Consider the following 27,457-nt stretch of genomic DNA (forward strand, 5'->3'; position numbering starts at 1 on the left):
GGTAGGTTCACAGACATTAATCCAGGGGTGGCTGCTAAAAGAATGACACCATTGTTCTGACATCAATTCTTGACACCAACTACCTGGAGTTAGCATTAGACTCCACAGATTTAAGGGTGCAGCCCCCAGAAATACTGCCCCCACTTCAGACAAGATGCCAGTTACAAGTCTTGGGGGCCACCCATACTTCTGACTGACCAGTTATAAATTCAGGAGTTCCCACCCCCCACCCCCGGGTTTGATAATTTACTAGAAAAACTCACATAAGTCACTAAAAATGCTATATTTCATATTACAGTTTTATTATAAAGTCTACACATAGGACACAGCTTCCATGACTTCTTCCCAAGGGTTCGGGGCAAATCACCCTCCCTGGATATCAGTGTGTTTACCAACCAGGAAGCTCCACAGGCCCTGAATTTTCATTGGGGATTCCTTATGTATGCATGGTTAAATCACTGGCCACCTGATTTTACCCCAAATCCAGCCCTCCTTCCCTCTGTGGCTTAAAGTTCCAACTGTATTATCATGGTTGGTCCTTCTAGTGACCAGCCCACATCATGAAGCTATTTAAGGGCCCACTGTAAGTCAGTTCATTAAAATAACAAAGATATGCCTATCACTCAAGAATTTCCAAGGTCTGTGCCAGGAACTAAAGACCTAAAGACAAAGTTTAGATATATTCTTTCGATATCACACCATGTTTGAGATATTCTCTTTTATCAAATTCTAAAAGCACACAGACACAGGCCAGAGACAACGGAGCTTAAGCTGGAAGACCATGATCTGAAAATTGACCCCAATACTTATGTTACCGTATTGCTGGAGAGTAGAGGAAAGAGGATAACTAAGGAGGCTGAGTAAGAGAGGAAGAGGTAGTCCTAGGCCTCAAATCTCTAATTTTACACCACATGCCCACTGCTCATTCTTAGCTTTTAAATATAAACAGGAGGGCCTGAAGTAGTATTACAGCATAATTTCCACTCTATACTGAACTGAGAATAAATATAGGGATATGAGTAGGCTTAGGGAAATTACTTACTTCCTAGTGATACTTTCCTAAACTGCCATGGTATCCAGCCTTGGGGCACCAGGGGTTCCCATGAGCCTCTCAGGTCTGGGAATTTTCTGTTAGAAAGAGGACATGAATTTATCAAGGGACACTACATATTATGAGTGAGACCAAAGGAACAAGTCCTAAGAAGTAAATGGACAGAGAATGAAACACATGGAAGAGAGCAAAGTGTCTGCAGAGGGGAACCTATGGGACCATCCACTAAGCAGTTTCTGCAGGTGTTTCCCAGAAAGATCCTACTCTGAGGCCCAGGACTATAAATGGAGGGAACCTCAGATGGAGTAACAACTTTTGTATTCCCAGATGGGAAGAACCTGCTGCCTGGGGCTGAGATCCAGAGATTCTCTAGGGAGTTGAGAAACTTGGCATTATCTCAATGAGAAATCCTCTATCAGGGGCCCACAACATCTAAGTTGCCTCCTCTTGAGTCTGTCTCCCAACTCCCTTCCCTAGAGCTGCTCAATTGGGATTCATTCTTCTCTTGCATCTCTAGGCAACTGGAGCCTTGGAACATAAGGTATCTGTTTTCCCCCTCCTTCTCTCCCACCCCCTCCCAATTTTGAGCTGGTCTCAGCAATTCCCATCCTCTGGAAAACACAGAAAATAGAGAATGGCAATACGTGGGAGGACAGTGTTCCCATCCTCACACCTGATTTTCCAGAGCCAGCATCAAAGGATTATACTAATTGTGTGTTCATGAATTGTCACTTCACGGTTTCCTCTTTCTGAGCTCCCTTGATGCCAAGTCCCACCCACACATAGAAACGCTGAGTCACACAGTACTGGGCAGCAGCATGGGGGGAGGAGAAGGGTGTTCAGAAGGCAGGGGGAGCAGGAGAGTCCCAGGCACTTCCTGTACCAGGATCCAGTCTCAGCCACCACCTCCTGTAGACGCCTTCCAAGCCTTGCACCTACCTCCTCTGCACCCACATCCTCCTCCAGCAACCACCATTTCTCTCCACGTGTGCCTCCCGCAGGATGACTTCCTGCTTCTTGAGTTCCTGGACAAAGACAGACCTGGCTGACAACCTTGATTCCCACACCAACCTCCTGCCCCCCACCCACCTGCAACTGTCTGGGAGTTTCCCATGATAGTAGGGTACATCTACCTGAGCTCCATTTAGCCTTGATGAGCCCTAGACTCAGCTGCAAGATAACGACTGAATTCAATAGTTTCTTTTTTCTCCCCCCTATAAAACAGCCCCAGAGTCGGACCCTTCGTGGCACAGCTTCCTCCCTGCTTGCCAATTCCCTCAAGTAAACTTATCTTCTTCTGCTCGCTGCCTCCTCATGGTTCTCTGTGCAACACCATTCTTAAATAATGGTGCCAAAATCCGGGATTGGGACACTGGCTCAATCAGGACTCCTGAGTCGGACTCGGCCTGAGCCTGCCCCAATCCTTGGATCTGGAGTCGCTCAGACCTCCATAGGTCCACAGCTCGAGCTTCCTCTCTGGCTTGCTGACCCCTCCTCCAACTGCCATTTACTCCCACTCAGCATTGGCCCTCGGGTTTATAGGTGAGTTCTTCCGCCTCCATTTTCTCCGTGGTTCTGTTTCCTGGTCTAATCTGAGAACGTTCCAGGCACTCAGACCCTAAATCTGAGCACTCAGTCGGAACCATTCCCTGGGGTCAGTCCGGAACCCCTTCTCTGGAGCCTGATAATCCCAGGGACGCCTGGAATAAATCAGCGCCCTTCCTCTCAGACTTTGGCCCTCCACACTCTGGTTGAAATGGGGACAATTGTCTTGACAAGAGTGCGGAGCCGGAAATGTTGGTTTGAACTCCCCCTTCCCCTCTACTTCCTTCTAGAACCCACGATAACCGTAACCATCGCCATGGGAATTGGCCAGTCCCTCCCACCCAAAAATACCCCTCTTGGGTGTTTAGCCCATAATCTCACACCTCTCCAACTAAGTGGAGAAGTCAAGGCACTGTCGCGTAGCCCCAATATCCTCTAAATAATCAAAGTCAGTAGCCACAAAAATGGCACTTCGGAGTTCTCACAGACCTCCATAACTTTCTCTGGCAGTTGGACAGGTGGTCAAAGAATTTCCCTATGCTCAGGCTTTCTAAACTCTTCGGACCACTCTCCCTCTGCAAACAGCTCACTGTCCACCAAATTCTCCTTATCCGAAAAAAAAACCCCACCTTCCTCTAGACCTTCTGCACCCCCTTTAACACCTTCTCCTTCTTCCTTACACACACACAAATTACTCACAATAAAATGCCAAAACATATTTTTAACAATAACCAAAACATTTGTTCACAAACTGGCAGTTTTAGGTGCAGCCAAGGACCAAGGGGGCTGCCTGGCTGCATTTTCCCATTTCTCAGCGTTTAGTAATGAACGTCCTCCCAGAATGCCCCTTTTCTAATGCTAATATTGTTAACTCTTGCTCAGAGAAACCCCTCTAATTACATTTGCCCTTTATTGCTAAATTTTTTCCACTAGTCTAAAAGCTTCTTACATTTAGACATTTTCGCTTTCACTACCGCTCCCGCACCGCCCGACCAGCACAGGGGCTGGCGGGCGCTTTGGCGCCAGAACTGAGAGCTCCTTCAGGCTCGCCTTCCCCGGCCCCTGCTCCTGCTTCTGTCTCCCCACCAGCAAGGCGGCCAGGCAGTTTCGCCTCCCCTCGCCACCCCCCCACCACGCACCTCCCCGGCCACCGATGCCAAATCTCTGCAGTCGTACCAGTCGTACCGCGGCCAGGTGGCCAATGGAGAACTAAGGCGCACGGCTTTGCTTCCCCCTGTCCCCGCGCACCTCCCCGGCTACCGGTGCAGAATCTCTGGGGTCGGTGGCGCAGCACCCAAGCCCGCGCGAGGCTTCGCCTCTGCCCCCGAGTGCCCGCGTGCACACCAGCTCCCGCAGCAGCTAGGACGATCCACAGGAAGGGCCTGATTCGCATCCTGAGTCGCCGCTGGCCCCCCAACTATCTGGGCCCAGCCCTCGGAGTAAACCTCTCCCAGTAGCCTTCAAAACCTGTCACCTAACTCCTCACAGCTGCGGTGAGCTTGTACGCACCCACACCAGTACGCACGCAAGCAGGACGCATGCGCGCGGCCTAGGCCGCGGCCCGATCGGGGTACCTCGGTTGCTGCGGGGGCCGCTGGAATGCGGTTGTGAGGGCCCCGCCCGGCCGCCATGTTCATTCACCTATCATAAAAAAACATCCCTATAGCTGGCCTACAGCCCCAACCTTCTGGGCACTTCTTCCCTCTCCCAGCCCTGCAGAAGCGCTAGGCACTCCCACCTCTTCTGCTCCATCCTGCCCGGCTCCTAGGCCCCCAGTGGCCGCCACCACTGCCGCCAGATTGGACTCGCTAGGCTTGAGGAAATCAAGGTTAGGCCCTACCGCCAGAGGCCCGGGGCCTGGACTCCCCATCCCACAAGCAGCCAGGTGGCCCCTCCCTGCCGCTGCGGCTGCCCCCACTTGCTGCTGCCACCTTCTCCTCCCCATAGCCAATCCCAGAGGCCCATCCCTGCCTCCCCTTCCCCAAGTTCCTCCCAACATATGATCAGCATCGCCCCTCTAGTCTCCACCCTGCCCTCCGTGAGGTCGTTAATAGACACGGTGTCCCACTTCGCCTGAGGGACGCCTCTTCTTACCCACCCATTTTATTAATCAATCAGCTCCAAACATTCAAAACAGCTCCAAAAATTACAGACAAGCCCCAAAATCCTTCCATATATAAATTGCCTTCCATATATAAAACCAGCAAGAGGAGAGGGAGAAGGAGCCACGAAAATGGAAATACAAGCGCTCTCTTTTCCTGGCTAATGCCCTAAAAAATTCCTCCAAGGAAAAAAATTAAAATAAGCCTAAAAGCAAAGCCTCCACCATCAGGCAGCCACCGGGCCCCTGTTTCCGGTGCAGTCAGGAGAGACATTGGGCAAAGCTCTGTCCAAACCCCCGCTTACCTCCTCTGGGTCCCTGCCATTTCTGTCAAAAGACAGGTCATTGGAAGGTAGACTGTCCATTGGCCCCTAACCGAGGGACTAGCCCGCCTACCCCCGCAGTGGATCTGGATGCTAGCTTTATGGTTCTAGACTTTGTTGGACTTCCCACCGCCTGACGGGGCCCAGGTTTGAAAGACGTCTTTCACCATCATGGCTGCAAAACCCATCGTAAACATTGCTGGCAGGTAAGCTTATCTCCTTTATCCTTGATATGGGACCCACGTATTCTGTCCTGCTAGAATTTTCAGGGCTCCTAACTCCCTCTGTCATATCAGTTACAAAAATAGACGGCAAGGCGACCCAACCCCTAAATACCCCTCCCCTAACCTGTCTCATTAGGCATCAGGCATTCATCCACTCCTTTCTAGTACTGCAGCACTGCCCAACCCCACTTCTCAGACGCAATATTCTAACCAAACTGCACACATCTATACCTCTTAGTTATTTTGACTCCATATCCCCACCAAATAATCCCACCTCAAAACCTCCCACTTTACCATCCTAAACCTCAAAAATACCTTCTTCACTTTCCCACTCTCCCCAGCCTCCCAAGACCCCTTTACCTTCACTTGGCCTGACCCAACCACAAAAATAACCCAGCAACTGACACAAACGGTCCTGCCTCAACGGTTCTAAAATAGTCCCCACCTCTTCAGTCAAGCCCTAGCAGCTGACTTACAGCAGCTTAACCTTTCCCCAAGCGTCCTCCTACAGTACGTGGACGATCTCCTCTGTAGTCCATCTGAGAACCTTTCTCATCTCCATACTGCCCAGATCCTAAACTTTGTCAGTTGGAGATACCACGTGTCACAAGGCAAAGGCCAATTATCTCAGACTCAGGTCACATATCTCAGACTCTCCATCACCCCTACTCATAAACACCTAACTCCAGAAAGACAAAACCTAATAACTACCTTCCCTCTGCCCCATACTAAACAGGAACTCCTATCATTTTTAGGCCTCGCCAACTTTTCAAAACTTAAATACCGAATTTTAACTCCCTAGCCAAACCTTTATATCAGGCAAAAGCTAGAGACTTGTCTGAACCCCTAGAAAACTCTCAAGCCCTCCTTAAACCTATCACCACACTCAAAATAGCACTCAGCCAATAAGCCTTTCTTCCTATACAGCAATGCAAAAAACAGCTTTGCTCTTGAGCTGTTAGCACAGCAATATAGACCAGAACAATGGATTATAGTCTTTTTCCAAACCACTCGATTTTCCCTTCCTAAGGTAGCCAGCCTGCCTCCGCACCTTAGCAGCAGCAGCAATTCTCAGTCAAAAAACCCTTAAGTTAGTTCCCTTTGCCCAGGTAACAGTCCACTCCTCTCATACTATTTCCGGCCTACTAACACACCAGGCCATCGCTGCAGCCTCCTCTTCCTGGATTCAGTTCTTACACATCCAGCTACTTCAAAATCCTCAAAATCTCCCTACATAAATCAGCTCTCCCCCTCAACCCTGCCTCATTACTTCCCCTCCCCCAGTCCCACACCCATACCCACGACTACACTCAACATCTCTCCTCCTTTCTACACCTCTTCCCCAACATACAAGACACCCCTCTACCCCAGATAAAATCATCGTTTATAGATAAAAAACTCTTATAGGGTTGGCCCAAAAGGAGCACAATATGCCATCACTACCCTCACCTCTGTCATTAAGTTGGGACACTTGCCCTCTGGTACCTCTTCCCAACAGGCATAACTTATTACCCTAACGTAGGCCTTGATCCTTACAAAAAATTGTCATATCACTATATACACTAACTCCAAATATACTTATCACATCATACATTCACACGTAAAAAACACATTGATATTATTGCCCAAGCTAGGGAACAGGCATACGAAAAATCCTAATTTAAAACCTTCTTCTCATACTTCTCTCCCTTCAAAGCGATCCTAATGCCTCGCATAACCACACTGCTTCTCCTATTATTCCTTGGCCTTGGCCCTTGCTTCCTCAAACTGCTAGTTAACTTTATTCAGAAAACGGTCCAATCCATAATAGCCTCTACCATCCATAATGTACTCTTATTAAGATCTTTCAGATATCAACCTGTGGCAAGAGATGACCCCTGAGCTGGCAATCAATCCTCTCTCATCGCCCCTAACTTAGCAGGAAGTCGTTATAGAAGAACAGAGATTCGATGACCCCTCTCCCAACTGGTCTCTGCCACACCCCCCAAAAAAACGCACCTCACCCCTCACCTCTTTTTATTAAAACAAAAAGGCTAGAATGACAGCCTTAGTTCCCATGCCATCTCCCCTTCCCCCACCCACCTGCAACTGTCTGAGAGTTTCCTATGATAGTGGGGTACATCAAACCCGAGCTCCATTTGGCCTTGATGAGCCCTAGACTCACAGCTGCAAGGTAACGACCGAATTCAATAGTTTTTCTTCCCCCTATAAAACAGCCCCTCCTTCCCTAGGACCCCAGAGTTGGACCATTCGCGGCACGGCTTCCTCCCTGCTTGCTAATTCCCTCAAATAAAGTTATTTTCTTCTGCTCACTGCCTCGTCATGGTTCTCTGAGTGACACCATTCTTACACTGGCTAAGACGCTCGTGATTGCCTTAAAGACTGTTTCCTCTATGAACAAATGCTGTAATTCCAGTCACCTGAGACTTTTCAGGCTAGTACCGCACAGCTAGACAGCCACCCACCCACCCACCGTAACATCCTACCATTCATTCCGCAGCAGTCTGTCTATCGTCAGGTGTATATCCTTCCCGTATCAACATCTCTTTTCATCCCTCTTTCGTGGCTTACACCTCTGGGCTAGCTTAAGGGCGAGCGAGGTCACGTAATCCACGTCAGCCCACATGACCCACTGTCTGCTCACACGTGACCATGCAGTCCGCGCGTTTGGCCACAGCCTTGCAGCACGAAACAGCAGAATTTTCCACCTGTGGGGCTGAGTTGCTTTCTAGCAGAACCTGAAGCTCGTGATCATGGTGAAGACAGCTGAAGGAAGGCTGGTCTTGGAGCCAAAGCTTCCAGCCCAAGGCCTGGGCCTTGCTCTATGGGAACCCAGGGCTGACGAGGAATACTGGATGAGGAGTTTGGAGACTAAGTGACTTTGCATATTCTTTCTAAAATTCGTGGTGATGTGTTAAAACACACACAGGATCTGTCCTGAAAAATACTGCTAGGCAAAATAAACATTCAAACTCCAGTTTCCACCACCAGGGTGATTCCTGTTGACACTTATGGTTTGTGAAGGCAAACAAAAAATATACTTTTGGTGTGCTGCAGAATTTTAGTAATTAGTTTATGTGTACCATGAGATGAAAAAGGTTGAAAATTGCTGCCATAAACCTTACATATTAGAATGGGGAAAAAAAGCATGTTGCACTGTCAGAAAAATTACACAAACCTTGAATAAAGACAACATAGGTTACTGGGTATTATTTCAGTGCAGGGCTGTGTTTCACTTTCTATTGATTGAGCAAGTTTCCCACTCTGAGAGGCTGGTGTTAAGCTACAGATATTTTTCCCAATAGATATGGAAATTATGTCCAGTGAAACATAACATCAATAGCTACAACTTATTGCCCTAATTATCCAGTTTTGTATTTAACCCAGTGAATGTTATCCTAATTTATTTTCTATGTATGTATGAAATTTAATAACTATATTTTTATTTTATTGTACACACACATCTCCTTCAAACATTTACACACTCTTAGTTCTTCGTTGTGTTGAAAAATCTTTCACATGTTCATTTCTAATTTCTAAGTCATAATTTAACCTTTTCAGAAATTAACAGCGCCCTCCGACAAAACAAATAACATTTCCACCATAACTAAAAATAATAAAACATATTTCTCACAAATCTGGATTCCTTCTCCAAACCAATTCAATCCCTAATTTCTGCAATTTCTATCTGAAGGTATAGTATGAACTTTTTTTTACTTATTATTGTGTAAAACACACATAACAAAGTCATTTTTTAAAGGTTTCATTTATTTTCAGAGAGGGAAATGGAGAGAGAAAGAGAAACATCGATTGGTTGCCTCTCACACACCCTCAACCAGGGACCTGGGTTGCCACCCAAGGATGTGCCCTGACTGGGAATTGAACTGGCGACCTTTCATTACACAGGCCGGCAATCAGTCCACTGACCCACACCAGCCAGGGCAACATAAAATCATTTTTAAGTGAACAATTCAGTGGCATTAAGTACATTCACAAAGTTGTGCTACCATCACCACGATCTAGTTCCAGAACTTTGTTGTCACTCCAAAAGGAAATGTTCTTTTGAATATAAAAGTCCTGTAAAAAAGTTGCAATCTTTGTATAATTAAGAGACTAATATAAACTTAGCATCCTTGATGATTTTTCTTTAAAGCATTTCATTTAAAAAGTGTTTCTTAAATCTCATGGGAGTCCACTTTTCTTTCCAACTTTTCTAAGCGATTTTATGTCTAAAAATTCCAACACATATAGTTTATTCATTTATATAACTATCTTTCCCAACATGTCTACCTATAACTTAAGGCATTAGAATATTAAAAGGAAAAAAATCCATCTTATTTCTGTTTCTCTGATGTTTGTCTCTGAAACTTCTTTTGCATTGTAGATTTTATTCCAGACTATGGAATATATGACGTTTCTTAAAAAGTCATATTGCAATTGCATAGTTGTTTACTCACAAATTTTAAAGTGGGATCAATTTTTCCATAGATGATTGTATTCTTCTCACCAGACATAAAAGCATCAGTGTCATTTCATGCCAACAAATACATTTTTAATAGATGCACAGTATTTCCTTAATACTTGCCTTGGACTGGGATAAAAGAAAAAACAACTTAACCTTGACTCCATTTAATTGGTGTGCTATCCTACTGTTTCATTCTTTCAGTGGCACTGAAGCAACACCTGCACCTTGGGTTGTAAAATGTGCAGATTTGGCCAACTTAGCTCTCCAAACTGGCTTCATTCCAACTGCATCCCTCAATAAACTTGTCCCACCTATTCCAGGCAAGACAGGATATATCCAGGATACTAAAACAGATTTTCCAATTATACACTTTTCTTCATACCACCGGTGCTCACTTCCAAGAATTACCTAATGGTTTGTCTTATCCTACCCTTCAGTGACCTATTTAAGTGGGTACTTCTTCTCTGAAACACTTCTCAAGTACCACAGCTCACAGTAATCTCCTTAAGCTTCAGAAATGGAGTTTTCCAATGAGGGATATTGTTGGGGACAGACATGGGGAGATGTGGGAAGCAGACAGGCTTGGTTTAAGAGACTCTGACCGCTGTGTGGAGCCACCCCAAGCTGGGCCCTTAGCCGGCAGGTTGTCTCCCAGGCCTGCTCTGAATCCCACCCTCTGGGGGATTTTAAAGATAGAACAGAAATCCAAAGTGGCTTTTAAGGAAAAGGAAACCTGCTCTGTTTTTCTCTGTAAAGCCTCAAATCCTTGTCAGTAAAATGTGAAGAACAGAACAATTAAGTAAGAGGAAGTGCTTTTGACCTTGTGTAAAATACCTGGATGTTTCAACCCTGTATTGATCTGCACTTCCCTTTCACTCCCTACCATTTAGGGAAGTGCTGCATATTTTCCTTAATTACTTCCACATGTGGAAAGTGGATAAAAACCCTGGCTAATAAAGAAATGGGGGCAATTTTCCACTAGAGAAAACCCCCTCCCTTTCTTCCTCAGATGGAGAATGTCTGAGTAGTTTCTTCATCCACTCCAAGGGACCCAGAGTCTCTCTCAGGGTATGCTTGTCATACTTCTAATTATCTGTTTGGAAGTGTGCACAATGTATCTGCACCTGGATTTTAAACTGAAGAAGGGTCAGTTCTGCCAACTTTCACACAGAACTTTATTGAAAACAGATTCAAATAGAGAACCATATGTTTAAACAACAAATAGCAGGGTAGCTTACATAGGCAACTCAGTTCATTGGACGCTCAACACTGAAAAATACTGCAATCTGGGCAAGACAAATATGAACAAATATGTTTTTGGCTCTAATATTCATTTGGCATCCACAAAATGATCCAGCTGAAGCCAAGGACTGGACAAAGTTAACACCAGCATTAAAAATATAAGTTACGACGTAAAACCAAACTGAAAACCAAAGTACTACTCAGGGCTCTTTGGGAACATAAAGCTGATCACAAACAGGTGGTTAATCATATTAGTTTGGTTTTCCCCCATCAGGATCTTTTTGATTATCTATTTGGGCTTGTAGTTCCTTAGCCAAGCTCTCAAATTCGTGGAATGCAGAAATAAGCGGCTCAAGACTGAAATCATCATCAATTAAGGCCAGTGTTCCATTTCTTATAATATTACTGATATTCCGAAACATTTTAATAACAATTTGAATATTATCATGCGACTCTTCCAAGTTAAAGAGACCCACAAATATTGATAGAGCTTTGGCACTGAACAACGTTTTTGCCACCATTGGATTTTCAGACAAGTTCAATAGCATTTTCAGAATGTAAAACTTCGTTGTTGCATCTCCTGTGACCAATAGGGTGAGAAACCCAGATATAAAATTGGCAACCAGTGTGTGATAGTCAGTAGTCATAGTGAGGTGCCTAAGTAGCCTTAATCCAAGCAGCTGCTCAGGGGAATCCACAGTTCGTGCAAGGGTTTCCTCACACACTTGACATATGAATGTCTCAATCATGTTTAGATTTGGATAAGGTGGAGCCATGAGAATCATATTTTCCAAAAACCGTGTCCGAACTCGGGAGGAGGGATAATTAAGCAAGGTTTCAATAAGTGAGACAACACCTGAATCCCGAATGAAATCTCGGGTAAATTGAGAAGCACTTCTCATACCCATTGCAATTTTAGATATTTCCTGAATAAAAGGATCTCGAACTTTTTCCATTAACAGGAGGAGTTCCTCAAACTCTCCAGAACCGATTTTAAGCTCACATTGTATACAGCTGCAGGACCAACTCTCAGACTGTGCACTCTCCCTGGTCCTAAGATGCTCCCGAATTTCCCTGACTGACCGGTAGGATGGTTCATACTGAAATGTGAATTGAGGGTCAGGCTGATTGGCCTCATCTTCACCTTCTGAGGTATGTTCTGCATTCCTGGGCTGTCCCTCAAACATTTCAACGAATGCAGAGGATGCTTCTTCAGGAATTCTAAAGGAGCTTGGGGATGGGAAGCCAATCCTATGACAAGGACCAGGTTTGAATTCAACTGTGACCTCTTCCCAGGTTTGGGGCCTGGATGACACCTTAATTTCCTCCTCAGCTGAATCTCTGAACCTGGAACTAGCCCTGTACACAGGATTGGGATTTAGGTCAAAGCAGGCCTCATCCCTGTCCCAGAACCAGGGCCCAAATATGGCCTCTTCTTCAGACTCCTGCCTGGTCTCTTCCCTTGCCACAGCCCCCAAACTGGATTCTTCCTCTGTCCAGAACAAGGATCCACCAATGGCCCCGTCCTCAGCCCCTGGGGTGGACTCATGGATGGCTGAAGCCCCAGCCTCAACACTAGCCTCTTTCTCTGCCCAAAACCAGGACCCAATGATGATATCCTCCTCAAACCTGGGGTCTTGTTTGACTCTATCACTGTTATTAACATCTTTCTGGGCCTTGGGCTTCAAGTCAGTATTAGGTTCTGCCTTATCTCTGGGGCTGAATCTACTATTGGTGTCTTCTCCAGCCAAAAACCAGTACTCCTTATAGTACTCATCTTCAGACTCAGATTCAAAAAAGTCCTCTCTCTTTGTCCTGAGCTTGGACCTAATATTTGCCTCATCCCTGACTCTGGGTCTGAACAAGTTACTGGTAGTTTCTCCAGGCCACAAACAAAATGGATTGCTAGACTCCTCCTCAGACCCAGACCAAGAATCAATATAGGTATCTTGCTTGGATCTGGGCCTAGACCTGGGGTTAGGCTGATGTTTAGCTCTGTGCCTAGACCTGGTATTGGCCTCCTCCCTGGGCCAGGATCTGACACTGGCCTCTTCTCCAACCCAAAGAGAAGAAATAGTAGAGGTCTCATCTGCTGACCAGAATCCAGATTCATTAGAGACTTCCTCTCTGGCCCTGGGCCTGGGATAACACCAAGACCCTGTATTAGCCTCATCCCCTGATCCAAACCAGGATTGAATTCCTGACTGAACCTGGGAGCCAGGAAAGGTCTCAGCCTCCATATTTACCAGTTCCCTATCCACAGACAGGGCCATAGGTTTAGCAACTGACCCAGACTCAGTACTGACCAGTGGCCAGGCTGCTGCATTGGTCTGGGGCACACTCTCTGTTTGGGACATTGCCTCAGCCCCAAACTCAGTCTGGGCCCACACCTGGGCTTCATCCTTGGGCCTTGCCCCAGGGATTGCCTTGGCCTCAGTTTTAAGACATGCCCCACCTTTTGCCCTGGCCTCAGTTTTGGGTCTTGTTCTAGCCATTGCTTGGGGTTCAGTTTTGGGCCTTGCCCCATTCATAGCCTTTGACTCAGTTTTGGGCCTTGCGCCAGCCATTACTTGGAAATCAGTTTCAGGTCTTGCCCCAGCCATTGTCTGGGACTCATTTTTGGGCCTTGCCCCATTCACAGCCTTGGTCTCAGTTTTGGGCCTTGCCCCAGGCACTGCCTGGGCCTGAGTTCTAACCTTGGGTCTAACCACCATCGGGACATCATTCTCTCTCTCAGGCCCACCCCCAGCCTCTTCTCCAGCTTTCTTTCCAGGTTTGGCCTGGGCACCAGGTTCAATCTCAGTCCCAGTCATAGTACCAGTTACAGAAAAGACACAGTTAAATACCAGTAACACAGTCTTAGTCTCTACCACAGATGTGTCACAGTTCTGTATCTTCACACTCTTATCTTTCAATGATTCAGACAATGTAGTCAGAAATAAGAGTCAGAGTCAATCACCAGTCCAGTAGTTAATAAGCCTCCTTCCCAAGACCAGCCTCAGCCAATATTACAGACAGAATGCAGAAGAGGCACAACCAAGCTGAAGGAGGATGAATGGTTCCCAGATGGGTGTAGATCTCTTGAGGGTGGTGGTCAACAGCAACTGCAACACCACCAGAGCTGCCACTAGAGGTGGATCTAAGGAGAGAAAACAGCACAGGGATTTGAGTCTCTTCCAATTGTGTCACTCCAGGCAGAGACCCACACAGACATTGGACCTTGAATTCTTGGTAGGGCTGTTGAGCTATTAGAAAATATGTTACCCTCATCTGCCCAGAGCTGCCACACACTTGGCCTGCCACAAAGCAGGTGTAGGTTGGTGGAAAAGTATGTTGGTAATGGGGCCAAGGAGCCCCCAAACTAGATATTAATCACTCTTGTACCTATGTTAGTCTCCACTACCTCACCCTAATTTGTGCCCACTCCCATACCAACCTGCTCTGATGTGGTTCAATATCTCCCCCTTGCTTTATTCCAGTTGTATTAAGCCCTATAGCAGACAGCAGGCCATCCTGTGGATAAGTAAAACATAGAGGAGAAAATAGAATCTGAGTGCTTAGTTGACAGGCAGATACTCTGACCCTTGGTGCAAACATCTCTTTCTGTTCAACGGTCAAATTTTCCTAGTTTCCTGTCTCCTGGTTCCTGATCTCAGGTCTGCTCCTATTCACAGTCCAATTTAGACCTACACATATATTTCTAATACCATTTGCAATAAATGGATAAGGGAGGATAGGGCAGTGTGTAAATCTGGCAGAACAGGAGGGAGATCACAAAGACCTGCCATGATCTTACTTTGTAACTGGCCCCTGCATTGTTCCTCTTTTCACCAACCTGCAGAGAATTAAGCCAGTCTCTTTCTCCTTTCCTTCCTTGCAGAAAGTGACCAGACTTAAAGTAAGCCTATGGACAAACAGACAAGAAGAAAGTCAGGAGGCCATAGTAGCAACTGAGCACTTAATGGACAGACCAACACCAATTATGGGAGTCCATATGTTATTTGTCTTTCAACATTTTGAGTCCTCTTGGTTGAATATTCTCGTTTAATTAAGGCCCTCTGTGTCAGGATTCCAGATAACGACATCTTTTCTTGACGTCACAATCTTCCCATTGCTCACTTCTCCAATTCTGAGGATTCACCACTAGGTGCACCACATCCGTTTGCCTTGTGCAACACAACTTGGGGGAAGGGCGCCCGCCCGCATATTCTAGAAAACAGGTTGTGCAGTGGTGCTTGTAATTATGAATCTGTCTCATCCCCGCCTCTGAACCCATCTTTTCCTGCCCCCAATTTTGGTTGGCGTTAAGGGAAGAAATCAAGGAAGTGCCAAGAAGCTGGTACAAACGGAAATCTTAAGATTTATTTCTGGATGTTTGACGTGTTATGGTCTCAGTCACCCCCACCCCCCAATTTGGGTCTCCAGTTAATGGTTGCTGCCCACCAATCCTCAGCCCCACACACCTACAGAAATCCACGCTCTTTTCCTGCTCCAGCTTTTTCTCAAGCCGCGCCTCTACAGATGCAACCCTGCCGCCTGAAATAGTCAGACCTACTGCGCAGACAGGAGATTTGGGCATCAGCGAGGTGCCTGTTGGAAGGGAGAGCACCCAGGGCGCGGCGCCCAACAAGCCACCTTCCAGAATCAGAAGCTGGGGTAGCCAACGCCCCCTACCCCTGAACCGCTTCCAGCCCAGCTCCAGGTCCGCCATTTCTCCCGCAGCAGCCTCCCTCACAGCCCTCTCCCAGCACAGACACCGTCGAAGGCGGGGCACAGGCGCCAGGAAAACTGTCTCGGGAGTAGCCGGCGTGGTTCGCCTTTGCAGGACCCACGGGAAGCCTCTCCCGCCACCCCAGCGCCCTGGGCCCGGCCCGCGCTAGTTGCTGCCGCCTCCTCGTCAGGGTCCCCCGCGCTGCGCACCTCTCTTCTGGGACCGGCTCCTACCGGCTGGGTCGAGTCGCCTCCTCCTCGCCAGGCTGCCAGGGCCTGGGCAGAGGCTGTAAGTTGGTGGAGAAGGGGGGGGCACCCCCGCGCCCCCACCACACCCCCACTTGCCTTTGCAGGCTCAGGCCCCCGGTGGTCGTCTCCCCTCCTCTCAGAGCTCCTCACTCTGGATCCCACAGCTTTCCCTGCGCTCAGAATTCCAAAGAGGCATCCAGTCCGCCCCCGCAACCAGCACCGCTGCACCAAAACAGGTAGGGGCTGCGCAGGATGCGGCACAAACGGCTGGCAGCGAGGGTGTCGGGAAGAGGGGCGGAGGGATACAGCAGGAAAGGGTTCACGACCCCTCCCAGCCCACCGTAGTTCCTACCCGGAGGGGGGGCGGGGCCGGGACCGAGGCCGGGAGGAGCCCCAGCCTTCCTCTGTGGACCAACTTGGCCTCTACCTGGCGACCACCCTAACTTCCCGACACTACAATCTATGGAGCCAGCAGGAGGAGGGCCAGGTGCCTGGGGGCCTGATCGGGAGGTGGGAAGCGGCTGCGCTGGAGGCAGCAGCGGATGGATACAAACAGCCCCTTGTGAATGTGAATCTCTAGACTGCTCTGTCTCCCTCTACCCTTCTCTCCCCCCCTCAAATCCCACCCGCCATCTTTCCTGGACGCTGATGGGAGAGGGGCTGTGAGGACTGTGGGCTGGGAGCGGAGAGGCGATCTCAAGCCAGACCACCCCTGACGTCCTGGGGTTGCCACACTGCTTTTTTTCTCATCCGAAATGGCTACAGATCTGAACCGCTTTGTGGTTCCCACAGTTGCCCAAGAGTTCCTTTCCCTGTTAGGACCCGCACTGGTCATACAATCCTGTCTATTGCCCCACAGACAAGTGTCAAGCACCAGATAGGGCAGGCGCTGGCTTCTCTTCTGTCAAGTCTTCTCTTGCAGTCACATCCAACTTCTCATGATCTTTAGCAGTGGGGAAATGTGGCAGGGAGTAGAACCAGCTTTGGATCTCAGCCACTTCCCATACACGCCTGTCTAATTTGCCCAGTCATTCTTTGGAGAAAGTCCTAGCATGAACCCACTTCCCAAGAGAGAAACCTGGCAGTTCTTGAATCCTTTGGTTCCTTCACCACTACATCCTTCTTTTCTTGAGCTCCTCTTGTCTGTGCCATGGGCAAATATGGTAATCGTGGTTAATCACAACTGTGATTGAACACAAACTTGCTGGCACTGTTCCCTTTTTAAAACCCAATTAAACAGCACCCCTCACTGTAATAATGTCACAGTCGAATGAGTAGCAGAGGGAGATATGTCTCATCCCCTAATTCAGCAGTCTTGGGCTTGGTTCCATATTGCCAGGTGTTTCAATAGCACAAGGAACACTATGTTAGCGCAGGGAGAGGAAAGTCCATGGGATTCTGTGTCCTTTCCACTATCTGAGAAGGAAAGCCTTTGAAATTGTCTTTACATCCCAAGGCCAGAAAGGTGAGAAAGGGCCTACAGTGCCTAAGGGAAGAAGCCCATTAATAGCTTTGGTATCCATGCCCCAGTCCTGGAAAGCAGGCTCCACCTTTACCTGTTAGTATGTAACTTATTCACCTTCCCTCATCCTGCCTACTATATACGTTTCAGAACAAAGGACTGGTTCTCTTGACTCTTACGGCACTCTTGGCACTCTTGGCCTTCTGACCGCGGGGCCTCTGCCCATCCTAGGGTAAGCTTGCCACCCTGGCCTTTGGCCACCCTTGTTTTTGTTCTCCCATTCACTAATAAATTTTGCGTACATGCTAATAAGCTCACTGTTCTGTAATTATTTACTACATTAGCGAGAAGAACCAGGTTTTCTCCGATAACTATAAGTTGAATGAAGTTGCTCCAAAGATATCCATGCCTAATTCTCCAGAACCTGTAAATATATGATGTCTCAATGCAAAAGACAGGTTGCTGAGGGATTTAAGATTGCTAATCAGCCAAATTTAAAGATTAAGGGTAAACTGGATTATCCTGGCCAATGTGATTGCAAAGTTACTTTAAATGTGGATGAGTCAGGTAGAAGAGTCAGTGTCACAGTGAAGTAGCATAAGACTGGACAGACCAACAAGCCCTTGTTGGTTTTGAAGATGAAAGGAAGCCAGAAGCTGGAAAAGGCAAGAAGACAGATTCTCCCTACAACCCCTTGGAAGAATGAACCCTGATGTCACCTTTATTTTAGACCAGTGAGAACTTTTGGTATTTCCAAACCTCCAGAACTGTAAGTTAATGAATTTTCGTTATTTTTAAGGCACCAATGGTGTGGTAATTTGATACAGCTGCAGCAAGAACCAAATTCACTAACCATCCAGATAAAGTACATTTCCCTTAACTTGGGCTTCAGCCGTAGGAGGATCAATTTTGGGGCTCATCTCTCACCGCTATGACCACCGTGTCCAGCAATCCGCTTCTCTTTGTTTTCTAAAGAAGATAAATTTTTGCATGGGTTTTTGAGGCTTATGTTGCAGAAAGTTCCTACTTGCTAAAAATCAGTGATGTCTCCCAGGATGAAAAGGGAAGCATAATCTTACCATGAAACTTCATAGCAGTTTTTATTTGTTTTTAGATATTAATATAACTGTGTAATGTTTAGGTATCAGCAAAAAAATATGGAGATGATTGTGTATATAGTATCTGGAGACAATGGATGTGAATTATCAGAGGAAAGTCACTTTTACTGTGCAGTTTAAATGGCTTTAGCTGAACTGTGGATTTTTCTTTATTCTGCAGTATACTCTCTTGGGTGGATACTAGGCTTCAGAAAGGGAGTCTGAGTGAGGCAGGTTAGTAAGAACCTAGGAAAATTCCTTGGCAAGTGGAATGGAGAAACTGAGACAGTTAAAACAGCCGAGCAATTTACAGCCAGACAATAAATAGCAAGGCTTTATCTCCCTAACCAAGGACAATTAAAAGTAAATGGTTTACACATTCCCAACCATGCTGGGGGCAGACCCACCTTGGTCCTGGTCCCTTTCCAGTGACTTGAGCACTACTGGGCTCTGTGAGTGTGTGTGAGTCTCCCTGAACTGCTCCTTCTCTTTCTTAGTTACTTTTGTCTTTCATTCATTCTTCAATTATATATTGAGTACATACTTTGTTCTTGACACTGGGGGATGCAGTGTAAAGAAAACAAAAAGGTATTCCAGTTCTTTTTGAACTTAAATTCACTTATGGTTTCTATTTTATTTAATTCCTAACCAAAAGTTTACGATCATATTAGCATAAGGTATTGGGTAATTCTCGAGTTGCTGGAATATTGATTCCAAGTATTCACTGACAGGGGAGTGGATCTGCAAAAATAATAATAATAATAATTTTATTGTGAGATTTTGAAATATCTCTTGTACAATTTGTTCTCAGTTCATTTATAGAACAGGCATTATATGCCTGTTACCAAGAAAACTGGGGCTCGTTCATGTGGCACCTTGGTGTATGACCCAACAATTAGTGTTGAGAAAAACAGGTCTTTATTTACAATATTTCAACCTTGTGGGGGCACTTCTGCTCAGAGCCCTGTTCTCGAGACCCAGTACTTTCCTTGCTCCCCAAAAGGCTATAAACCAAAACAAGCCCAATAGCTCCCCATCCCTTATCTGTCAGCCCTCTCCTTCGGGATCTGGGGTACTTTGTCTTCAGCCGCTGTATAATAGTCCAGGAAAGCATGTGTCATGTTACACTGGATCATGGTGAAGTCCAGGAAAGGCACTAGTCCTAAGAGAGTCCTCTCCATATGTCCCAGGTCCCAAGAGCCCAGAGTCCAGGTCTGCAAGGCAGAGTCGTTGGTGGTTTGGAGTCAGCTAGAGTGGATATGACCAAAGAAGCAGCATGCCTGCTTTCCTACTAGCCCAGGCAGCATGGTCGAGTCCTGACTACAAACTGTATAGCTACTTCTTCTCACATGGCTGCTACAACCTGCTCCTGCCATCATGCTCCTCTTTCATGCTCCCTTCCTCACAGTCTCCATGCTCTTTTTTTCTCAAGGCTGCCTTCCCTTCCTTTTAAATCCTGAAAGTCACTACATCTTTTGCCCTGGGGCAGCAGCACAGCAATTATCTAACTATCAACTTACCATAGATTTTCAAACTACCTTAAAAGTTATATTATCTCCTTCCCCTATCCCCCAAGCTATGGGCTGTGGGGACTTTGGGGATCCTTCCCCCACTCTGTACTCTGTTACATGCCGATTAATATTTATTGAACTGAGAAAAGTCCTATTTTAATCTCTTTATGTGTTAGCTCTTTATATGTGTATACTAGGTAGGTTGTCATCTTTAAAATCAGAGAACAAAGAAAAGATAGAAACAGGATGCAAATGACTGCTAATTAATATTCTATTTACTTCTTCCTGCAAATGGGTTCCAGTGTGATTACATCAGACATTGTTCCACTCCCCATTGTCTCTACTAGCAGCTGTGTAAACCTGACTAGCCTGTGACATTTAAAATTCTTTAGTCTAAGTACATGACTTTATGCCTTTTTATTATAGTGTAAGTGCCTGACATTAATCTTTTGATTGCCAAGGAATCCACTTCAAAAGACATCCATCTTGAATAGACATTGCCAGCTGTATAACACAGCTAGTAGCAAAACAACTGGATAAGGAACTAGGCCACTTCATAAAAGTTCTCTTTTTCAGAAAGTCCTGGGTAACCTCGATAACTGAACCCTTGAATGACCCCACTTTATCCTTCCCTCACCTAACTTCCTGCTCTTATACTTTAAATTAGCCAATAGTGATGCTGTGAAACCTAGGCTCTGCACCCTTGGACCCTAATACAGTCAGAGCCCCAGGTTTGACCCCCAGGCATTCCTAACTGAGGATGCTGTCATCAATAGGCTCAAGACCTATGGAACAATTTCAGAACCAAATATTCTCCCAAGCATTAGTCCCAGGATATAGAAACAGCTGTGCTGCTTCATTGTACCTACAGCTCTGCCCATACTCCTCCCCTACCACACAACATGCACGTGAACTTTCACGCTAGAATATCCCTTGCTTGTGCAACTCAGATTATCTCTTGTCTCTCTCAGTCATTGTGGTCATGGACCTCTTTATGCCACTTAGTCTGACTTGCCTCTCTTCTCTCCTTCATGTGCTTCAGGAAAACTCTCCTTTTGGGACCTCTGTTTGGTCCAAGGTTGAGTCAAACCCTGTGCATTCTTAGACTCTATCCATTCTTATATCTCCGAGTTTCAGGAGCTTTACACAGGAGCTCAAATCCCTTGCAGTTGGGACCAAGCAGACCAGGTTGGGTTCTTGTGATAAAATGGTCTCAACAGATGTATACATTCAGCAGAGGATAAAGAGCCTCTCAATCTGTGTCTACTACTTGAGACAAGGCACATCTGAAGAACTTGTGAGTAGGCCTGACCCAAGAATATTTTCAGGTGACATTTGGGGTGGGTTCTGTTTTAAGAGAATGTATCCTGAAGGAAAACAAAACCGGGCACAATAACCTCAGCCCAGAAACTGCCTTGTTGTAAGAGGAGTATAGCTATTCTAATTGCAGCACTAGGATTAGGACTCTTAATTTTTGTCTGTTCTAATATACACCCTTAACTGTATGCCTGTCATAACAGAGGCAAGTTCATAAATTATCCCAGAAAAATCACTGTTTTCAAATAAACTCTGTTACACTCTGTTGTGCAGATTCCATTTATAAGGGGGCATGTGTCTTGCACCTAACTCTAAACTACATTACCTCAGTGTGTATGTGCAGAGGGAAAAGGTCAAGAAGCAGTCACAGAGGACAAGAAGCCGCTTCCAAAAGGAGATAAGGAGGGAACTGCAATCCATTTCCAAAGCAATACACATTCCTTCTGGCCAGGGCCCCTCCAGCTGGCCTTCCATTATGGGGGTTGGGGTTGGAAGAGCCATGTCCAGCATGACCCCATACTCTACTGCAACATTGCTCTTCCACCTCACTTTCTTCTGATAGGGTACCTGTGTGGTAAGCATGCCCTCACATTGTATCCACATACCACAGATACAGTAAAGGCTACACCCCAAGACTAAAAGTCCAAGACAAAACCCAAAGAGACCTAGAAAGGAATGCCATCAAGAACCTAGAGAAGTCCACCAAGTTGTAAAGGGGTCAGAGGCTGTGGCCAATATATCATTCTCAGCTCCTAGGGCAATAAGGCCTTGGATACATTGTGAGAATTATCAGGGATATATACGCAACACTCAGTGTCCAGAATGGCACAGCCACTCCACTCAAGGCCGTGGTGAGTAAGTCTAATGCCATTCTATTCTGTAGCACAACTTTCCTCATTTGAGTTACCTGATCAGAAACCAGGGCTATAGCATGTCTGGTGTGACTAAGGGCTATTGCAGTGTGATTTGCTAGGGCCTTAATGGCTTCATGCACTAGAATAGTACATGCACTAGAATAGCTAGGGGGCAGAACCACCAGTTAGAGCACTTGACTCAATAGCATGCCCAAAATGAGTCCCAATTTTGAGGGACACTTGGAAGAGTATTTAACACTCACCCTGGGATGTATGGTTCTCCCCAGGTGCAACACCGAGTCCAATTAAATGGGAGGTAAGGCCAACCATATTGGCCATAAGCCCACAGGGCTCACCTGGGACAGGATGGATCTATGCCGCACTAGTAGACTGCCCTCAGTGGTCTGTAGCAGTCATTATCATTGTCTTCTTGCATAGGGCTGCCAGCATCTGCAACAGTCTCATTTACAGTACCATTTCTGCATTCAATACAAATGGGCATGGGCATCTCTACCTGTAATGCTGACAGCCACCCCACATTGTACCAGACTGCATACAAAAGCCATGGCTTGGTATGGGTGGCCTGTTTCCTCATGAGAGAAAACACCTTTTCATGCATTTGCTTGAAGAGAGGATCAGGAGCTTTCCAGCCTTGAAGACAGTCCTAGTGTGTCTAGTTTGCAAGGTGGATCCACCATGGTAGGCTGGTGGAGGCAGCAGTGGGAAATTCAGTGCAGATCTAATAATCAGAATGGTTGCTGATGGTCACTAGTATACTAGCCCACTGTAGAAAGGAGTTTCTAGGGTAGAGTCCAAGTGTAGGTGCACCAAATATTCCCTGTAAAAAGGTTCAAATGTCTGCTAAATATGTAAATATGTAGGGGCTTCAGATGTTCTTTGTCAGAAGTAGCAAGGACTTGCTAAAAAGCCTTGGGAAAAGGAATGTAGAAAAAGTTTTGTAGCAATTGATAATTTACAAGCTAAAAGGACCTCAGCCTCTATCACCTTCCATTTATTTGTGTCTGGTTTATAACATTTGTGAAAGTTATACTTTACAGAATATCTAGCCCTTTGAAGATAAATTGCTTCACAGAGAATTCATCCCTGGTTGGAAAGCTGTGCTGCCGCCGGAGATAACATTATAGCCTTGCAAATTTCTGTTCCTGTTACTGCCAAGACATTCCTGCAGTCCTGCCCAGCCCCCTCTTCCTAAGGCTGTTTCCCGCCAAAGAAGAAACAAAGGGGGCCTCATCAGTATATAACCCAGCGTTTAGACTCCATTGTAGGTCGGAGCCTTGTTAGAGACCAGCTCAGGGTCTGCCTGACTGGTCGGCAAGTAAAATCCTTTGCTTACTTTATACACCACTTCAGAGTGTTCAATCTTGCCTATGTAGCTGTAACACAAGGGTGATAAGAGAGATGCTTAATAAGAACCAATAAAGGTAGATCTTGGCAGTCTGGCAATACACATGCCATGGTCCAGTCTTTGGTTAGTATGGTTACACTGGTTGGTGGATGCCCTGGCCATTGGTACCATGCCCTATCTCGCCCTAGGCTAAGGGCCTCCTGCACTCGAAGGGGCAAGGGAGGTATGTGTACCTGCCAAACTGAGGCTATGTAGGTTTCGTTAGGAATTGAGGTCTGCTGTGGTTTGTAACAAACAAGGGTAAGGGGCCAAGAGGCTGTTACCATGGCTGCCAGCTGTAACCCCATGACAAGTTCCTCCCCACAAGGAGCCACCAAGGAACACCAGCAGGACTCCACCTGCACCTTCCACAGTCAGGTGAAGGTGCTTTTTTCCCCTGGGGGTATGTCTTGAGGTGCTGGCAAGAGCATGTTATTTTGTTTTCCCAGCCCAGGGCTGTCCAAGGTTTAGTAAGTAGGTTGATGAGAGATGCTTGTCCTACCCTAGGCCATTTGTTCAAAGTTTGCAGGTGGGTCATCCACCCCTGGAATGAGTTAGAGTCAGTCTTCCAGGCATCTTTCAAGAGTCCATTGTACCTTTCAATGAGGCCAGCTCCAGTGGGGTTGTATGATAGATGAAATCTCCAATCTATATTGAGGGCATCTGCCCATTCTTGTATCTGATGTCCCATAAAATCGGTGCCTTGCTCACTTACGATGATGTTTGGGGTCTCATAGTCAGCACAAATCTGCTTTAGGCCTCAGATGGTGGCTTGCTCTGTGGCCTGCTTGCATGGGTATGCTTGCAGCAAGCCAGTAGTCATGTCCACACATGTCAAGGCATAGTGTGAACTTTTGAATAGTGGTAGGGGGCAAGTGTTGTCAACCTGCCAGTGAGTCAGCAGGGTGTCCCTCCATCATAGGCCATCCATATCTTGGGCCAGCTGGGGAGGGTGCTTCTCTGCACGGATGGTGCATTGCTGACAGGTCGTGACTATATTGGCGTAATGTAGCAGTAGGCACTAAGCTTTTACCACTTCCCATAAAGTCTCTGTCCCACATGGCGCATCTTTCAGTGGAGCCACTTGGCCATGTCTTCTGCTGAGACTCTTCCATCCAGGAGATTAGTGCCAGGTTATCAACCTTGGCATTGCCCAGGCTGTGGAGAGGTTGATGTCCATTAACATGGTAAAGTTGTTACATTCTAAGACTATGTTCATAAACGTCCTTCCATAAGTCCTGCCCTGACAGGGGTTTTCAAACTACTTGCCAATCATCTTGCTGCCAACAGAGCAGCCACAGGGTCTGTCCTCTGTATGCTTCCCAGCTGTTTGTGCAGATGGTCATTGGCCCAGGTTCTCAGGTTATGACTATCCAGACAGCTCTCAACTCAACCCATTGACTACTTTGTCCTGAGTAATCTTCCAACCATATAGTGTCAGTGCTGGGCTGGTAGGCCACCACCCTCCAGGTGGGTGGCTGGCCCTGGCAGGAGCCATCAGTGTACAGGTGGCTCCTTTGTGGGTGAGGTGATAAAGAGGGTGCACTAGCTGAGCTAAGTGTGGTATAAAAACCTGCAAGTACCCAACAACCCTCAAAATTCTTCTAATTGCTTCAGCTTCCATGGGATGGGAAAAGCCTGGATCTTATCTATCATGGCAGTAGGCATCACCTTTGTCTTACCCAACCAAACAACACCCAAGAATTTGACAGACAATTCAGGTCCCTTGATTTTGTTGGAATTAACTGCCCATGTCATTGACCCTGGAGGTGAGCCAACAGCTGAGGAGCAGCTCGCTCTAACTGTAAGAGAATCAGAGGTCAGCATAATGTCATCAACGTAATGGAACAATTTCACAGAGGATGGTACAGTCCATGCAGCTAAGTCTTCAGCCATAAGGCCGTGGCAAGCAGTAGGTCTGTACAGAACAGTGAATGTCCACTGGCAGCCTTCCCAGGTGAAGGCAAACTGGTCTTGGCTTTCAGGATCAATATCAATAGAGAAAAAGACATTAGCTAAATCTAATACATAATGGTATATGCCTAGCTCATGGTTGAGCTGGTCTAGGAGGCTAGCTATATTAGGCACGGCTGCAAAGAGAGGGAGAATTACCTTATTTAGTCCTCTATAATCTATAGTCATGTGCCAAGTTTCATCCTGCTTTCAGACAGGCCACACTGTGGGCCAGTCTGATGATGTTAACCTTACCAATTCTTCTATGGTCTCCCCAAGCTCCTTATGGCCACCTGAAGGTAGTATTGTTTGGTGGCCACTATTCTACAGGGAGTGGGGGGTGACACAGGGGTGTCTGGCATGCCCCCTCAAAATGGTTTTCACAACTTGTATTCAGAAGCGAAACTCCCCCATTGTGGTCTGCAGGTGCATACCAGCTAGAATGTCAATTCCTAGGATATGCTCAGAGACGAGGAAACATACACCTTATAGGGGAGTGGTGGTAAATGCCCTATTCCAAGAGTCAGTGTTACAGCCTGCACCTGAATGGACTGTCCTCTGTAGCCATCAATGATAGTTATGGGCCTCTAAATATCTCTGGGTTAGCATAAATATGATAACATTCTGTACCAGTATCAACTAAAGCCAACACTCTGCACATTCTTTGGGGACCAGTAAATAGCAAGTTCTACATGTGGCTTCTGGTCCCCACTGGGTCCCTGTAAGCAGGTACCTTGGCCATCACCCTAGGCAAAGACAACTCCCCATGGATTGTCCTCTGATGGGCTGGAGGCAACTCAAAAACAGGGCAGCTGTGAAGTCAGCCAAGCAGGGCGTCGGCTCTGGGGGTGCCAACGGGACTGTTCCAGGTGACAGTGTCCATTCTAATGTTCAGACAGTAGATGTCATTATGGGTTGGAACTGTTACTCAGGTTTTGGTTGCTGCCACAGACTTAGAAGAAAGTGGTTTGACTTTTTGTCTATCTTATCTTTATCTCCCTCAGCCTTTACCAGATCATGCCACAGTTGTTTGCAGGTTACTTTCACTGGACCTTTCTGCTTAACAGTTCACAGTTAGGTTTTCTCCCTTTTTTCCTTCCTTGTCCTACCTGTCTTATTCCTTTCTTTTGTCTCAGTAGCTCTACTTCCCCTAGATCAGCAACTGTGCCACTTGTACAAAATTGCCCATCTTGGTGGACAGCATAGGTATCAGGGTGCCAAAGTAAGCCAGGGGTACTGTTTGCACAATGCAGTCCCTTATTCCCATGGTAAATCTTTCCATTACTGGCCCATTGGACTCTGGGTTATAGATGGTGTGTAGCATGCCTAGCTCTGGATGAACTGCTGGAGTTCCAGTAAACTGGTTCAGCATGGGTTAGAGGAGGGTAAATCCCCCTCATTAGTCCACACCACCCTACAACCAGCCATGAGCCACATAAGGAGGGTAGCTGTGTGATCGGCTTGGGCTCCAGCTGTGGGAATTCTTTGTCTCAAAGAGGTGACAGAAGACATATGTTTTAATTTATCCCCCATAAGCAAAATGACATTAGGCCTATATTCCACAGCTGCAAGAGCCACCTCATGATGGATTCAACCCTTTCTGTCTGAACTTAGCAGTCAGCTCTACTAGCTTGGCAGGGGTGTAGTGGCACATTGTAGTGTGCAAGGTCTACTGAGGAGGTGATGCTGGAGTGCCCTGCAGCACCCATGGCCTTAATCTTCTCAGTCATAATCAGATGAGCCATAAGTTTCCCTTCTTCTACCACTATGGCCTCCCTGCTCTCATATATTACGAACTCTTCATCTGAGTCACTTTCACTTACAGCCATAGGATCCCACTTGCAAGGATTACAGTCAGAATGCCACAATCATCTGTATATGGTTGGGTGCTAGTTGCCATCCCCGTCTCCTGGCAAGTCAGCACTCTAGGTTCCATAATTTCTCACTG

At 46.6% G+C, this 27,457-nt stretch overlaps 1 protein-coding gene across 5 annotated transcripts; it reads right to left on the minus strand.

Moving 5' to 3' along the window:
* Positions 1 to 10,866: 10,866 nt before the first annotated feature.
* LOC149991073 (G protein-coupled receptor-associated sorting protein 2-like) lies at positions 10,867 to 16,191 on the minus strand. Of its 5 annotated transcripts, XM_090265081.1 has the most exons (5): positions 15,872 to 16,191; positions 15,415 to 15,502; positions 15,071 to 15,160; positions 14,787 to 14,855; positions 10,867 to 14,090 (listed from the first exon to the last, which is right to left on the minus strand). In XM_090265081.1, exon 5 carries the CDS (start codon positions 13,762 to 13,764, stop codon positions 11,203 to 11,205), a length of 2,562 nt encoding a protein of 853 aa, XP_090121207.1. In that variant the 5' UTR covers positions 13,765 to 14,090; positions 14,787 to 14,855; positions 15,071 to 15,160; positions 15,415 to 15,502; positions 15,872 to 16,191; the 3' UTR covers positions 10,867 to 11,202. The 5 variants fall into 5 exon arrangements, with proteins under 5 accessions (XP_090121207.1, XP_090121209.1, XP_090121206.1 ...); XM_090265083.1 differs by lacking the exon at positions 15,071 to 15,160; XM_090265080.1 differs by having other exon boundaries at positions 14,787 to 15,160.
* Positions 16,192 to 27,457: the final 11,266 nt, after the last annotated feature.

Source organism: Furipterus horrens, unplaced genomic scaffold (genome assembly GCF_987537825.1).
Source record: "Furipterus horrens unplaced genomic scaffold, mFurHor1.1.pri manual_scaffold_17, whole genome shotgun sequence".
In the NCBI taxonomy this organism is placed as follows: Eukaryota; Metazoa; Chordata; class Mammalia; order Chiroptera; family Furipteridae; genus Furipterus; species Furipterus horrens.

Coding starts and splice junctions, on each gene's coding strand:
- LOC149991073 (XM_090265083.1), bottom strand. CDS start 13,764: ATGACTGGGACTGAGATTGAACCTGGTGCCCAGGCCAAACCTGGAAAG.